Genomic DNA, 17,497 nt, shown 5'->3' with positions numbered 1-17,497 from the left:
TCAACTGTAACATATGACAAAACATAGCCCTACAACATGTTGCGCCGCATGGAACGCTCCTGCCATCTGACGGTAAAACTTCGCATAAGATATCCCTATTCGGATAATGTGTTGGAGGCGAAATGGTATAGTATGATGAAACGAAACTTCGTTGTTCGTTCGCTGTTTGGAGCAACGTACAAATCATCAGCAAATGATCAGAAAACATTCACGTTCGCTGATTATCCGCAATAAAGACAGACAAAAATATAATTATAGCAAGTGCAGCTGTTGTTATTATAGGCAGTTTAACAACAAGAAAGTTAAAAACCAAAAGGCGATGGTGGCAGGCGCCACTCTACGAAAATCACAATCAATATAGAGGCACTGACTTGCTTCATGATTTACGACGAATGGAATCGGGACAGTTTCACAACTTCTGTCGCATTTCAGAAACAGACTTCGAAATATTAGTGTGCAAAATAGGGCCAAAAATTACCAAGAAAGACTCAGGGTGGCGAGAAGCAATACCTATTCAGGAAAGGCTAACAGTAACACTTCGATATCTCGCTACAGGAGATTCGTATACAAGTTTAATGTATTTATTCAAAGTATCGAAACAGCTGATTACTAGGATTGTTCCAGAAGTATGTACAGCTATAATTGAGAACGGGAAGATTTTATTAAGGTACGACTGCAAGACAGGGGAAAGTTCCAGTACACGGAGACCTCACTGACAATAATTATCTTAAAATACTAAAAAGAGGGATTTGTCTGTGTTTGTCGAATGCGCATCATGCTTACGAAAAGGCACTTTTCAGTGTCAATAATTTATTTTGTGTGCAGAAGGTTGGAACTTCGTTTTTTTTTTTTTTTTTTTTTTCTGGGCGTGAATTTGTCCAAAAGGAGCGACATATGTTTATACGCGAACAAAGTTGACTCGTACACTTCATCACTCCCCATTCCAGATCTTTTTGTAGACTTCTGTCTTTCCCTCCGGAATGATGTCAGTTGGGAACTCAATTTTATTTTTGACTTCTGCTCCCTACAACAAACAACAAACATGTATCCACTGAAAATAAATAAACAAAAATAATTTTCAAATTTTGCACGTGTTTGACTCGCCTACCTTGCAGCTGAACATCTTTCCAAAAGCTTCCCAAACATCATGTTTTCTTTCTTTATTGTGGTAAGTAGGATGCTTGGGATTCCATAAAGTTTCCTGCTCCCTATATGCATTAATAATATTTATAACAGCATCTTCCGTCCACTCCAGTTTCGACATCCTGCTGATGAAATTGAACAAAGTGCTGCGTTCTGCTACGAACTAAAACTAGTGGCAAATCCCGTCCACAACGAATACCAACTTCCTTTGATGTACAGTTGTCAAAAAAAAAAAAAAAAAAAGTGGCCGCACTCGTGAATAGCGAATATTTTCTAAGTCCACTTCGGGTCACGGCGATGTTACACGATGCATGTGCTTTTAGAAGCAGTTCAGGACCTATGGAATCATTCCATATCTGCGCCCGGAGACCAGTGGTAGAGAGCTCGCTTGATGGTTTGAAGGTTGTGAGTTCGGGCCGGCCTTGTTCAAGTTTTCATTTTATTTTTAATCGTTCTTTTGCGATATAAATACTGCATTATTCAAATTATCATTTGTATTCTGTTATCGTTCTTTATCGATATGAATAATAGTCAAGTTATTTATATTTTATCGTTTCTTTAGCTATATATATATATAATATTCAAGTTGTAATTTGTTATATTCTGTTATCGTTCTTTAGCGACGTGAATAATATTCAAATTATCATTTGTATTCTGTTATCGTTCATTAGCGATATAAATAATATTCAAATTACCATTCGTATTCTGTTATCGTTCGTTGCCGATATAAATAATATTCAAATTATAATTTGTATTCTGTTATCGTTCGTTAGTGATATAAGTAATATAAATTTAATGTTAGGTTTACAACAATACAACTGCCTAATACGAGTGTTAGTTTTTTTTCTTATACTGTTATATTATTACATTATACTATCCTGTAACATAATAAATTGGAAAGGTGTCACGAGGATTTGAGCCTGATACGTTGACATTTCAATTCCGAATTTCGCGACGTCCGACGTTCCTACGTTCTTCCGACTGAGCTATGTCATTTACCTGGTATTAACGCAATTCAGTGCATTGTCAGAAACACTACAACTGAACATTCATTTCAATTATATTCTGAATATTTAATAATGATATAAAAAGGTTACGTTTATGACAATAATATTTGTAGTTGTAATACCAACTGCAACAGCAGCAATGCTTAAGGACGTATTGCATGGATACAGTTCAATACAGATTTTTCGAAAACAAATTACAACACTGAGGTCGAGATTATAAAATAATTATATTCTTCTTAACTCTGTGGACTTTATGTTTGAAAATAATATAGTTATTAATAAGACTCTAACAAGTATTTATATTATTATTTCCTAATTGAAGAATATATATTTTTAGTATAATGAATGTTTTACTGTTATTTTAAGACCTAGGTAGAGGCTAATTCTCTGAGGAAACCACGACGCCATTTCTGCTTGCGACTTTGACTGACATGGCTCCACAAAGAGGTGCAGGAACGAATGAAAGTATAATCGGGCTGTGGTTCATCTTGGTTTTTCGGCATCCGAGGCTGGTAGGCGTTTCAACGTTTCAGAAAGGACAGCCCGGAGATGGGTGCAAAATTATCAACGCTCGGAAATTTTTGGCCGAAAGGCTGGGAGTGGTAGAAGGAAAATTTCAACACCACAACAGGACGCCAGATTAGTGGTAGAGGTTGAAAGGAGTCCCTTTCATACCGCTGCTACTTTGAAGGCAGTTGTTAATTTCCCTGGCCACGACCAGACCGTGAGAAATCGTTTAAGGGCCGCCAATTTGAGATCTTGACGTGCCATTCCTAGGGAAGTTCATAAGGAAAAGCATATAGAGGAGCGTTTAGTCTTTGCAGTGGGAAATGGTGATCGGGATTGGAAAAGAGTAATCTTTTCTGATGAAGTCACCTTTTCTACTACAAAGGAAGGATCCACTCTTGTATATCGTCCTCCTGGTACCCGATTCGACCACAGATACGCTGCCATGAGTGCCCGCAGTGGTAGAGTATCTGTGTCGTGTTGGAATTCTTCAATTTCAGCAGGATAATCATCCAGTCCACACATCTCAATTGATTCGGGACTGGTTTGCGAGGAGACAGGATATTGAATTGATAGACTGGCCTCGTCGCTCTCCGGACTTGAACCCTTTAGAGAATATGTGGGCACAAGTAAAGAAGCATATGCGGAAAAATTGGCCCAATCCCCCTCCAAGACGCCCTGATGATTTGTGGAAGTTCGTCCATGGTCCCTGGGATGTCGTGACTGAGAACAGTCGATATTTGAAAACACTAGTCGATTCCATGCCCACTCGATTGAAAGATGTGATCGATTTATTTTATTTTATTGGGTTATTTTACGACGCTGTATCAACATCTAGGTTATTTAGCGTCTGAATGATATGAAGGTGATAATGCCGGTGAAATGAGTCCGGGGTCCAGCACCGAAAGTTACCCAGCATTTGCTCGTATTGGGTTGAGGGAAAACCCCGGAAAAAATCTCAACCAGATAACTTACCCCGACCGGGATTCGAACCCGGGCCACCTGGTTTCGCGGCCAGTCGTGCTGACCGTTACTCTACGCTGTTTGGACGATGTGATCGAGATGGGAGGAAGATGGACTAAATATTGAATCGTGACTTTTTTTTTTTAACTTTTAATTGTTTTAATTTTTAAGGCAGACGCCTGTAAGTTTGTTTTGTTTATACCACGAAAGATATTTTTGTTGAGAATATAATATTTCTTTCCATTTGCAGCCATAATGCCATAATAAATAATGACATAGTCATGTTATAATACATTCATGAACCCCTGATGTTAATTACTAAAACAGTCATAAAAGAAACAGAAACATTTATATTTTCTCTCTCTCCTAAAAAAAAAAAAGCATTAGGTTGTGTTCGAACGCACAACCTTACGAACACTTGCCCGAAACGCTACCATTGCGCTACAGATTAATACGCAAAAACTTTCATTCTGACTGTAGATATCAGGCTAATTGGTCCAACAACATGTAACATCACCTGTCTCCGAATTGTAACGGAGATACCCGAAGGGAACTTTGTGTCTAGAGAGCGGCCACTTTTTCTTTTGACAACTGTACCGACAAGCGACGGGTCACTTCGAAGGCAAACCAAACGATTCGTTGCCTTTGATGCGACGTACACATGTACCGTTTCAATCAGCGAATGCATTCGTTTGTCGTTCGTTCATTCGTTGTTCGTTCGCAAAGTGTGTACGCACCTTTATGCGAATTGCGAGGTGTACATATATCGTAACAGACAACAACACATCCCTTCGGGCTATTGCTGGGCAGTTATATGGAGAGGTGTGTACAATTACCTTTCGACATGCTGTCCAAATTGACATCTACAGTATCGACGTTTAGGTACGCTCCGCCCGGAGTACATACGAAAGCCTCCTTCCCGTACGAGTGGTTTGACGACCAGAGAAGGTGTCGCTTCCGTTACCAGCGGAAGACGATGCGTGATACTCGCGACTACACAGTGAGGCGCAAGTTAAAGCCCTGGCTCTTCGGATGTGGAGCGACAATTTCACAAAATTCGAGAAATACCATTACTATTTGAGATTGGAAGTGACAATGCCTTCGGTGCGTATAGCGTAGATCCTATGGACCAGCGTTTCTCAAACCGTGGTCCTCGAGGTCTGCCCTTGTGGTCCTTCAAAAAAGGCAGAAGAAAAAATAAAATTCAAACGAATTGCGTATCACTCAATAGCTGAAAATCTCAGAGTTTGGAAATGACACATGGCAATCGCCTTTCACTTTTTCTCTCAGTATTGACATTTTATGACATTTATTACCTTAACCGTCTACTGACCTCCCACTCTACACTCAACAACAAAAGAGGGGTTTAAAGCACTATGAACGTGGTGTTTCTCGCCATCTTTTCCCTGCACATCTGGCCCTGTAACCCAGCCAGGGACCACCAAATTCATAACAGAGAACCGAACCTTTTCATTTATTAATGACTTTCTTAATAGTTTTGCTGACATCCAGTCTACACATTGAAATGGTCACGTACTGTACGTCGTACACCAATAAATACGACAACTCTGAGGTCACAATTTGAAACTTATTTTCTAAGTAAATATGACGAATTTTCATGGGTTCGTGATCACTTTCACTGTGATATTGAAACTAACAAACTTTCATTGAGTGAAAGAGAACAGTTAATTGAATTCTCGAATGAGATCGGACTTAAAATGAAATTCTAAGCGGAAGGTATGGTTAATTTCTGGACCGCATCACAAGTGAAAAGAGAATATAGTGAACTGTACAATGGTGCTTTAGAGATTATAATTCAGTTTGCTTCTACGTATCTAATAAAAATAAAGTAGGCTGCAGAAATCGACTCTATGTATGTGCTCCGACTTAAGCTTACCAGCATACATCCATATATAGAACAATATTGTGCAAGAATCAGTAGGCTCATTCATCTCATCGTTGTGAGTACCAACATTTATTTTTTTTAGTTAATAAGTTATAGATTATCCAAACTCTAATAGTCTTGAATTATTAAAGAAATAAAAATGAATTTTCTTCTATTAACATTAGCTTAATTAGTTAATACTAATATAAAATTAATTTAACCCTTTCCAGCCCAATGATTCCATATGGCATCATACACTTTACCTGCTCTGAGAATGCATGTAAAATGCCAAATGATCTCATATGTTATCATAGCCATATTCTTAGTTATTTTTAAGATAGCTAGCACCCCTGAAATCCCGAAACAAAACACTATCGGACAGCGTTTCTCCTTCATGTCAAAATATTTTCTTTAATTTTCAATTTAATTTGGGCTGGAAAGGGTTAATTTAATTAATTTTAACTATTAAATAATTCAATTTTAAAATATACTACAAAAATGATACATTTGCTTTCGAAGGGAACAAGAGTAAGGTGGTCCGCGTAACTGATCTGAAAAGTGGTCCCAACTTCAAAAAAGTTTGAGAAACGCTGCTATAGACCTATACTTTCAAGGCGCGCCGTCCTACACCTGGCAGTGTGCATTATGCGAGGGGCAAGGGCTGTTGCGCGTATTGCGGGATCAACAGCTGTATACGCTCATCCAATCTCAGGTACGCGGCAGCATTTCACAGTGTATGAGCGACACGCGATCGTGAATAATCTGGAGACGGAATGCATACTGTACCTTGATATAAATGCATTTGTACAGTAAAATCATGACGTACAAATTACCGATTGATCTAGTGCAAGCACAGACAAATTACCGGAGAATTGGTTCGCCTAGAATGGTGAGGGGGAGCGGTGTTTCTTGGCAATCGTAGATCTATCCTATTCGCAATGTCTGCATGACCGACATCGCGGATATGGATGTAACACTGTAAGAAACATGCCCCCCAGAAAATACCTTTTTTAAATGATCATATTCCGATATACTGTATTGTACCACGGTCCAGCTATAACAGGGGGAGGAGGTAAACAATGTCCCCCATAACCCCGTTATATGGAGATTCTATGGTTTTGCTTTACCCCCCACCCCCCTCCCAAGGAAATAATTCTCTCTCCGCCTATGTGAGGGTACTAGGAACAATAGACTGTGCAGGTAATCTACTATTTCGCATTGTCTGTGATGAGGCGATAGTAGCGATCCTAGTGGTTAGCAACTATCTATGGATGCATATTTACTACGTATTGAGCTTCGTGACTTTATATACTGTCCGTTACTCAGGAGAAGACGAGCGGAAAGAATGTGACCTTCTTGACTATCGCTGTTGATTATTATAAACATCGCTCAGATAAGCATCCCAGTAGCCAGGTTATTACTCGTGCAGGAAACATGAGTAACAATGCGTATGGGAATTAAAGCTAAGTTGAACAGAAGGAGACCTAATGTTTCCGCTTACTGCAGTACAAATATTGCATGTGTTGTCGTACGTTATCTGTTCATATCCCTTCCTCCTCAGTCCGCTCTCGTCTTCTGAGTCACCGACAGTACTAGACTGTGGGATTACCTCCTACGCTCCTACGTACAACAGAACATAAGTAGGAGAATCGCAAACGATGAGAACCGGGCCCTGTCTCACATGTATAAATTAATGATAATAGTCTGTATGGGAAGACTTTAGAAAATACATTTAGAGACCGTAAGTTTACGGTACGCTAGGCCTGTAACGTAGGAGGGAGAGGACGTAGAAATTCCTATCCTCGCGTCCATGAAGAATTTCATACAGATTGACGAATATTTCCTATGCGAAACTGAGAATAGGGATGTGTCTCAATAAATCCGTCCAGATTGGCTTTGCGATATTGGAACTAGCTAAACTGGAAGTGTACCGGTTCCACTACGATCTCAAAGCCACATTTGGCAAGACGATGCATCTGTTGTACCACGATATAGATTCTCTCGTTCTGTATTTTAAGGAATTCCTCACACATGCGCTTAAGAGAATGATCGAGAATTCATGCCTGTCTTCTTACCTGGATTTCGAAAATGCACCCGACGTGTATGTTAAGGCTGGTTCACAATAAACCTGGAACGAAAACCACAACGGAAATATTGTTAAAATGAATGTATTTAAATGTGAGCATTCACAATTAGCTATTGTGAACGCTCACATTTAAATACATTTTAACATTATTTCCGTTCTCATTTCCATTCCCGGTTTATTGTGAACCACCCTTCATTCGTACAGGGGGCACGCATAAAGTAACACAAGGGAATCAGGAATGCGTCTACAGTGGACGACACAGATAGACGTATTACATTCGAAGACTACAAAAAGTGTCTCTTCGAAAACCGGTCCCTGTATGTACAGCAATACTTCATCCGCTCAAAGAACCAATCTGTACACAATCACGGAACGTAAACTGGCCCTGATATCTGAGGACAGAAAGAGGCGTGTATTGCCGGATAGGGTCAGGACATTATCTCATGGATATGTAGGTGCAATTGAATAAAGAAAAAAATATATATAAATTACTGTAAAAAATATTTATTTACAATAAAAAATGTACAATCATGTTAAAAATGGTAGCATTGTTTTTGAATCACTGTAACTTTGTACTCCCGATCTGAGACTCCCTCTAGCTCTCAGATGAGCCATGTCCAGGGGCGCCATAGCAGAAACTTCCTCATCCCGAAAAATGAAGGGCATCTGAAACGACTGCTCCAACATGCACGATGCCTGCTGTTTCATCAGGCCACTGCTGCTCTTGTGGATGGGCACCATGGTGAAGAAATGATGCTGCAGAGGTTTGTATAGTCTGACCATCGGATCTGTGCCCCTGTAAGATATGCGAACTGAACCTTAATTCCTTTTCAGCCTCGGCAATTCATTTCTCTCCCTGTATTCCTATTTCTCTTTTTTCTATCCCTCTCTCTTTCTCTCCCCCACTACTCACAATTTTGTGCCTTCTTGCGGGACAGTTTATTTGCACTTGCAGTCCAGTGTTGTCAACTCAACATGAATACTGTAGCACGGAGTGGTGAAAGAAATATTATTAAGCAAGTAATAGCATTTTGCATAAGTCAATCAGCGTCATTAGACCTACTTAAATTAAATTATGAATAAGTAATAATTAACCTTACAGTATTATAAGCAATATTCAAGAGACATGACACTGTTTAACGGAAGTTTGACAACATCCCTATTCGGCAAGGTTCGTGGCCTGCTGTTTGACGTAGTGGGAGAGAAACGGGTGGAATGGGGTGAGTAGAGGCGTTAACTTTTCCAAGAACGACGACAGCGCTAAAGGGGCATAGAACCGATGGTCCGACAATATTGTGCCTGGAACGACTGATTACCGAGAGCAGCGTTCCTCCTGTACATCTTAGGATTGAAGCCCACCTTCCACAGGCTCGGGATATAGCATGTCACCCTCAATTTTGGTCTGTATGTCGAACTCGATGGTGTCGACTATCTCTATCTTGTCCAGATTTTTACACTTCATAATGGCCCTTGTGCCCAGACTTCACTTGCTGTCTACTGTGGCGGTGATTCCCATCTCGTCCACAGCACCATACGCATTCATAAGTACCTCCCAATTTTTGTCCTCTTCACTTGCGGCAGCAGTGTATAATTCGTAATGTTGTGATTCCAGGTCGTTGAGTATGTAGCCCTGGTACATCTTGTTTCTGTTCACTAGGTTCCTGTGGATGTTGAAACTTAAGCCGTATATAAATACAATCTCTAAGTCGTCAGTTTGAGGTAGTCTCACCAACTGGTACATAAAAATTAATAGACTAAAGGCCTAAATCAAGATGGCAGGATAGTGTTATTCAGGACATCAGAACACTGTAAATTACAAATTGAAAGAAACAAACTGAGGACAGAGATACCTAGCAAGCCCTTCTCAACATGGCCAAAGGCCACCATACAGCATATTCCGAATCTCACCAGACCGATGGACATCAATGACGTCACGCTGCAGCGAAATAGGAACAAAACTGCTGGAAGGTTCAATGGCTAACATGGCGGCTGTACAGGTTGTCGTCTGTGCTATGCTACCATGATTTTGCTAAATTTCCGTACTATCATCTCGTTCAAAGAAAAGAGAGCATAAACAATTTATTTCTTGACCAGTAGTAATAACTGGTCTGTTGACATGTTCGCTCATAAACCATTACCTTTTTTTACGATGTGCTCATTACAAACAATACAGCAGAACCAAAGCAGAACATACCACCATGACACAACAGTGCACGATATCATTTGTCTGTTAATTCCCGCCTTATACAAGAACCAATCAGATTCACTGATGGCAGCTGATGGATACTGCCACCACCTCTGCAAGCTGATGGAACCGGTGCGACACCAGTGGAGCATAAGTGAAGTAATCGCTGAAATTCAGAATACGGTGATGCCATCAGATTGCTCAGTGCTGAGATTCGGAATACGCTCATAGGCTGTCGAGTCAATGATGATGATTATGAAAATTAATTTCATGAAAATATAATTATTTGACATTCTTTTTTATTTCTGTTGGGGAAAAAATAAAATGGTTATTTTAACAGTCTTTCAAATGGGATGTTTTCCTTCTCAGGTTATGGAACTTTAAGTTTTTTCGAAGTAGAAGTTAGAGAAGACATATTGAAATTGAATCTGATTGATGACTGTAATTCTGAGGTTACTTACGTGAAGTTTAGGTAAACATTGTCTCTCCATACAACTAGCTAAAAATATTAATATAAATATTTATAATAAAAGTACAAGTTCACTATTTTGTAATAAAATTTTATTAACATATTTCTAATACGTTTATTTACAAAAAAAATTTCTCTGAGAATCAGTCTTGATCTTTGCCAAAGTTTATGTATACATAACCATATAACCTTAATTTCTACACCTGAATGTTTGACACCATTTTTACATACGGTACAATATCAAATAATAAAGCATTAAATGAAAAAACGGGAACTACTTGTCATAAGAGAAAGGCATTGTGTAATTTGCATTAATAGTTAAAAATACCGGTTTTAATCGCAACATTATGAAAAAACCCACTTGTCAGATATATTCTGATGTAGGCTACTTATAAGTGCTCAGTGTTCAATGTTTTGAATTTTATTTTCCAGTATTAAATGTCTCTTGTATATTTCATCTGCGTCATTTACATATTACTCTTACTTTTCTCTTTTATTACTTGTATACTGGATACTATCTATGATTAAATAAAAAACGCGAAAATTAAAGCAGAATTTTAATATTCAGTAGCTAAAGTGAAATAACATTAAGAAAATAATGTTCCACAATGTATGCTGTCAAGGAAAATTGACAATTTCAGTTAAAATAAAACATCGCATATTTATTGATAAAAAATCTAAATTCAACCAGGTGCATATTCAAAGAAAATGGGGAAAAGAAGTGGAGCATATTTGCCTTGATTATAAATTCGAAGTTTTATTTTGCTACCTTCAGAATTTCGTTTGGTCAAAGTTTAACATTATTCTTACTTCTAGTTTTAAAAGTGATGTATACCTAACTTAAACAATTTTATGTATAATTTCTGTATATACATATATTTCGAGAACTATCCTGAAAAATACTGGTAGGCCTATTCGGATTATTGTCACTTTTGTGATTATTATTATAGTAGGACTTCTATTATCTGTGGTAATGAAGGAGGTAGAGTGAATGGTTAATCGAAATAATTGGATAACTGGTACTGTACCATAAAAAGTTTTCATAAACTAAGTACATAATAGTTTCGTAATTTCCTCCATAGTTTTTTCTTTTAGCACGCTAGGTAGTACATCAGAATTTCACTAATTTAAGTCTTTTTTTTTTACAATTCATGTTTGATTTTCCGGAAAGTCAGGTATTAAAACATTATTTTTCGTAATTTCCTCCATAGTTTTTTCTTTTAGCACGCTAGGTAGTACATCAGAATTTCACTAATTTAAGTCTTTTTTTTTACAATTCATGTTTGATTTTCCGGAAAGTCAGGTATTAAAACATTATTTATTGTATTTAAGTCTGGTTTTCAACGACGGGCTTCTAATGGCCAAGGAAACTCTTTATGACGACTGTCTGTGGAAAGATAGGAATAGTAGTGTCTCATGTTGTAGATTTACAAATTTTATACAGTTTACATTTTGTTTTTCATTAAAACGCGCACAGTTATAATTTATATCTCGTATTGTGGTGCGAGATGAACTACATTTTCTGTTTTCCCAAACCACTCAATTACTTGCACTTTTTTCCGTAGCACAACAGGTTTTCTTTTGACACTTGTAGAAGACATTTTGCATAGAACTTAAACAGTACGGCCACTCGAAGAGTAGGCCATACTACGTAAGGGTAAAGGTTAAAAAACACTCTGTAGAAAAAATTCGTACTAATAATTAATGTACAGTATTTCATATTTTTTTCTGCGCGAGAGAAAGAATCCGTTAATGGGTGACGGATAATCGGGATTTTACTGTATTATCATCATCATCATCATCATCATCACCAGCATCGTCGTTGTCGTTATCATCATCATCATCATTGCTCACTTGCTTTTATAATATCGGTACCGGTACTACTAAAAAATAATAAATCAAATAACGACATTATTTATATGCGCAAGGATTGAAAAAATCTTGGTTTCCAAGATCTTCCATCCCCGTACAATGATTATACGCCATTCAATTGAACAAATCTTGTAATATAACTGAAAGTCATTATTTATCAATTTTAAATGTCAGGCCTATACATTTTTCTGAATTTATAATAAAATTAGGCCTAGTTGGAACTGTGAACAAGAGAATAACAATTTTAATATAAAAATGTTCGAAGATATTTTATTTTGCAATATACTGAAGAAAACTGTAAAGTAAAAATCTTAATCAATAAGTGCATATGTAGGCTAAATAGATGAGACTTATTCCGGCAAGTAGGTGATTTCGCGAATAAATATTCCTATTTATTTTAATGCTTTCAAGAAAATGGTATTATTGAGCTGAGACTTCGATTTGGTATGAAAGATTCCATCCCCTACGAAAACATTTGAATATATCTCTCAAGTGATTCAACAAGATAAAAGCAAATGGTTGTAGCTAAATGCATGCTCAATATTTACAAAATATATTTATTGCAATAAAACATTAGTAAGCTTCGGTGGTGGACAGTTTCTTCAGAATATAGGCCTACATTTAATCCTATTCGAGAATTCTTGACAAATTCAGAAGTTGTGTCACTCTGTCACATACATAATTCTTCTTTTGAGAAAGAGAAGCATGTGGGATGTTTGATATTCATTACTATGCTTTGATTAAATTTATTTTGTGATCGCCAGCTGATGCATTCTTAGAGCAATGTATACTGCTATATAATATATTTTCATAGATGAGAAACAGAATAAACGTAACAATTTTATATTTTATTATTTCGGAGTTGCAACACAGTGAGAAGTTACAAGTTAATATCCCGCATAAAATATACTGGTACCAGTACTGTTAAAAAACCTTAAAGCCAAATCTCGTGTATTACTAAATTCCTGAGATTCTCTTCCTATCCCGATTGTCCACCACTGAATGTAACTTACAGGCCTACAGTTTATTATTATTGCTTTCTTCAATACTGAAATGTAAGAAGTTATGCTACAGTTTTACACCACGTCAACTATACCTGGCCTTCAATTTCGTGTCTGTGATTAAAGTAATCTCACTTGGGGAATTTGGCAGGTGCAATAAACAAAACAGAAATGAATATGTGAATGTAACATATTTCATTATGACAATTTAAATAATTCTTTCTCTAAATTACAGTAAATTAATTTTTTTTTTCGTTAAAGTTGGCATACAATAACTGGATTTGAAACTCTTTATCAATGCATATACAGTGTTCATTAAGTATGGAATATTACTCTTAACTTCTTAAATTTTAATAAGAAAGAAAGTTGTATACAAAAGCTATTGGAGATTAACAGTGTAAAAAATACAGTATTATTATATCAGTGTTCGAAAAAAGTTAGTTATTCAGGCATACAGAATGTGACTTTCTTACTTACTGGCTTTTAAGGAACCCGGAGGTTCATTGCCGCCCTCACATAAGCCCACCATTGGTCTGTATCCTGAGCAAGTTACAGAACGTGACAATAAACTTTATTTCTTTAATTGGCACCCTATTTTAAGATTTACATATTCCGAATCTCGATTAAATTTATGTATGAATTTCTTCCTTTGGGATTACTTGAAGTCCAAAGAATACTGAAATCCTGAATGGAAGAAATAGATATGAGATGGAACAGATTAGTCATGTAACTGTAAGAAAGAAACTGAATGTTTCCGTGATAGAATGGGATATTGTTTGACTGTGAATGGTTATCATTTTGAGCATCTGTTATAAAGTTTGGTTAGTGGTAGTGTCTTGTTTAGTTTCATGGCCTACTCAACATGATTTTACATACTTATTTGAGCCGTTCAGAGCAGAAGTGGTGTAAGTCAAAATTGGGTAATGAGGTTTAAAGTAAAAATTCTGTAAAATACAGCGCAAAGTAGGAATTAATACGTCATTCATGTTATCCACTGACTACTAATAGTTTAAATGAATTCAATATTAATTGCTACTTTGCGCTGTATTTTACAGAATGTTTACTTTAACCCTCATTACCCATATTTGACTTACACAACTTCTGCTCTGAACGGCTCATTTGTCTCATGTTTGAAGTCCATGAAACAAGTTCAATAAATACTTAGTTAAAAGATATGGAACGGGTGAATGAGTAATATTTATGCATTCATACGTAAAATTTAATGGAGATTCGGAATATGTAAATCTTGAAAAAGGTGTCATTAAACAAAATTAAAGTTTACTGTCACACCCTCTATGCCTGAGTAACTAGGTAACTTTTTTCGAACACTGGTATCATATTGTATGGTTTATCTTCAACAGCTTTTGTATAAAACTTTTTTTAAATTAAAATTTAAGAAGTTATGAGAAATATTCCATACTTAATGAACACTCTGTATATGCGAATATACAACTATTCTGTTACAGCAAATAATTAAAAGCATTATGTGGTAGGTATTAAATATGTGTGAAATAATATGTTGTAGGAAAGTACCTATACTGTACCTATTTCAGCATTAATTGTAAACAAACATAATTGTCACTGGACCCAAACTAGAGATGAAAATGTGTACTAAAATTATTTATTTAAGAGCTGATATTCAAGATGAGATATTACTCACCTTTATTAAATCACATGTTATGTATGGTACTTTCATGAGTGCACCAGAAATTCTGTACTACTCAGGTAATGAATAAGAAATAAAAACCATAATTAAAATACATTTGTCTTTAACTCCCTACAGTAGAGTTATTCTGCAACTTAGGTGTTAAAATCATATTACGCGATTCCCCATGTTATTCGATCATTACTTTCCAATGGCAGACTTTTAAGTCTCGGTCACCGAATAAATCTCTAGATGTCCATTATAATATTTTCAGATGTGTACAGCTTTAACAAGAACTTCATACGTAAAAATATGTGTCATAATGTTAAAGATATGTCTGTCTGTCTATATATATTTTTACTGTTTCTCACAGATCAGGATCACTTATGTTTGATTTAAAGACCAAATAACACGAAAGTGTTGTAGTTGTACCTTCATTGCATAAAATTAAAGTTACGGACTGTACCACTATTAGGAATATAGATGTCACCATAAAGTTTTGATATGCTGAAAGGCAAATGTGTGACACAGGTAAGACCCAGTCTGTTACTTCCAATTCAAACCAATCATCTCGATGTTGGAACTGATGCTAGATATTGGAAGTTTAAAGAAAGCTCTGTCTTGATCCTTTCATTTTGAACATTGTAAGAGTTCTTGTCTCAACTTTTGGAAACATTTCTTCTGAAGTATGTAGAACAGTTCAAGTTTCTCAGAGTCATACATTGGCACCACAGTTAATTTCATCAGCACCATCTGAACAATCTTGCTTTCCATCGCATAACTGCTGGATGGTGATGCACCTTCCATCTAGACATCGGAGTTCTCCTGCTGGACACGGTGATGTGTGAGGCATTGCTGTCAACTGCAGATCTGTGAATGATCACAATGGAGAATATCATTTAAATTGTTTTGAATCGCTTGTAACAGAGTCAATAATTTTTCAAGTATCATCGTCATCATCATTTTCCTGCCCCTTGATCACCATCTTTATTGTTAATGCCATCATTATCATCATAGTCGTCCATATCCTCTTCCTACTCTTCATCATCATGATTATGGACCCCAAAATCACCACCAACATCATTACCGCTAATGTCATCATCATCATCATTACCGTTAAAGCCATCATTATCATCATAGTCGTCCATATCTTCTTCCTACTCCCTATCATGATAAAAAACCACCACCATCATCATCATTGCTAATGCCATCATTATCATCATAGTCATCCACATCCTCTTCCTACTCATCATCATGATTATGGACCTCAACATCATTGTAATAGTAATAGTAATTTATTCACCATAAAGATCTTTACAAATCATGGCTTCGTCAATCTTATTTCTAAGTCTTAATCTAGTTTCTGATTATACTATAGATATATTTATGAATTTGTAGCTTTGTTATTGCAGGACATCTGCTGACATGATTTAAGAAGAACTATTTCTAAGATAGTATAAAAATAATAATAATAATAATAATAATAACAATAGCAACAACAACAACAACAATAATAATAATAATAATAATAATAATAATAATAATGTTAACAGCAATAACGATCTATATGCCTTCACAATTACACATTAGTAGGCACTTTCATGCAAGGTCTAAAGACATAAATTCCTCTACAGTGTATGGCATATGATGCAGCAGCAACCTGTTGACCATGCTTTTAAACTTCTTTTGTTTACTACTTATTATGGAGCTTGGAATTTTATTATACATATTTATGCCTCTATGTAAAATACTTTTAAGACTTGTGGTAATTCTATGAGTGGACAGATGGATATGACTTGATGTTCTTGTTTGATACATGTGGTAGTCTGAATTCAATTTTAATTTTGCTTTGTTTTTATGAATGAAAGACACTGTTTCTAGAATGTATATACAAGGCACTGGCAGAATTTTGAGTTCCCTAAAAATTTCTTTACTTTGCGACCTTATAGGTGCTTGTTTCATAATTTTTATAATTTTCTTCTGTAACTTAAAAATTTCCGTAATTTTGCTTGTTACGCCCCATAATGGTATGCCATACTGAATCTGGGAATGTATACAGCCAAAATACATAGATCTGAGAACATCATTAGAGGTTGTTTTGTTTAAAATTCTGAAAGCATATAGTATATAGGCCTAGCGGTTCAATTTTTCTATAGTTTTCTCAACATGATAGTTCCAGGTTAAAGCAGAGTCGATCCAGATGCCTAGAAATTTTGTATTTTTAACTTCCATTATGTCTTTATCATTTATTTTGATAGGAGTAGAATTTTGATCGCTGCTATTGTTAAAGAGTATGTAAACAGTCTTACTAATATTCAGTTGTAACTTATTTTGCTGAAGCCAGTTTTCATCATTATCATCACAGTCGTCCATATCCTCTTTCTGATTATGGACCTCAACATTATCATCGTTAATGTTATCATTACCGTATCATCACCATCGCAACAGGTGCTAACCTGGCTTGTTCATGGAGTGCTGTGACAAGGGAACGTTTCCTTTCGTTTAATTGCATCAGGCCACTCCGCACTGGTAAGTCCGAGTCTGGATTTTACCCATAAGTTTGCTGGTACTGGTCATATAAGATTGCACCTTTGCCATGGAATCGTAACTAACACCAGTCATTATATCGTCCCTCCTCTGGCAAACTAGCGAAAGTGACAAATTAGCGACCTGTACTTAAGGTCTATATTATACTATTAAATAGCACAATATAGACCTTAAGTACAGGGTCGCT

At 36.4% G+C, this 17,497-nt stretch overlaps 1 protein-coding gene across 3 annotated transcripts in view; it reads right to left on the bottom strand.

Moving 5' to 3' along the window:
* Positions 1-10,320: 10,320 nt before the first annotated feature.
* The window catches only part of LOC138703201 (atrial natriuretic peptide-converting enzyme), a 486,851-nt gene continuing 479,674 nt past the window's right edge, over positions 10,321-17,497 (bottom strand). For all 3 annotated transcript variants that reach the window (XM_069830899.1, XM_069830896.1, XM_069830897.1), the window contains one exon: positions 10,321-15,633. In XM_069830899.1, the coding sequence (XP_069687000.1) occupies positions 15,479-15,633 (155 nt within the window). In that variant the 3' untranslated portion in view covers positions 10,321-15,478. The remainder of the gene's footprint in view (positions 15,634-17,497) is intronic.

Source organism: Periplaneta americana, chromosome 7, assembly GCF_040183065.1.
Source record: "Periplaneta americana isolate PAMFEO1 chromosome 7, P.americana_PAMFEO1_priV1, whole genome shotgun sequence".
Classification (NCBI taxonomy): Eukaryota; Metazoa; Arthropoda; class Insecta; order Blattodea; family Blattidae; genus Periplaneta; species Periplaneta americana.
The sequence above is the reverse complement of the archived record's forward strand: the minus strand, read 5'-3'. Positions and strand labels throughout refer to the sequence as shown.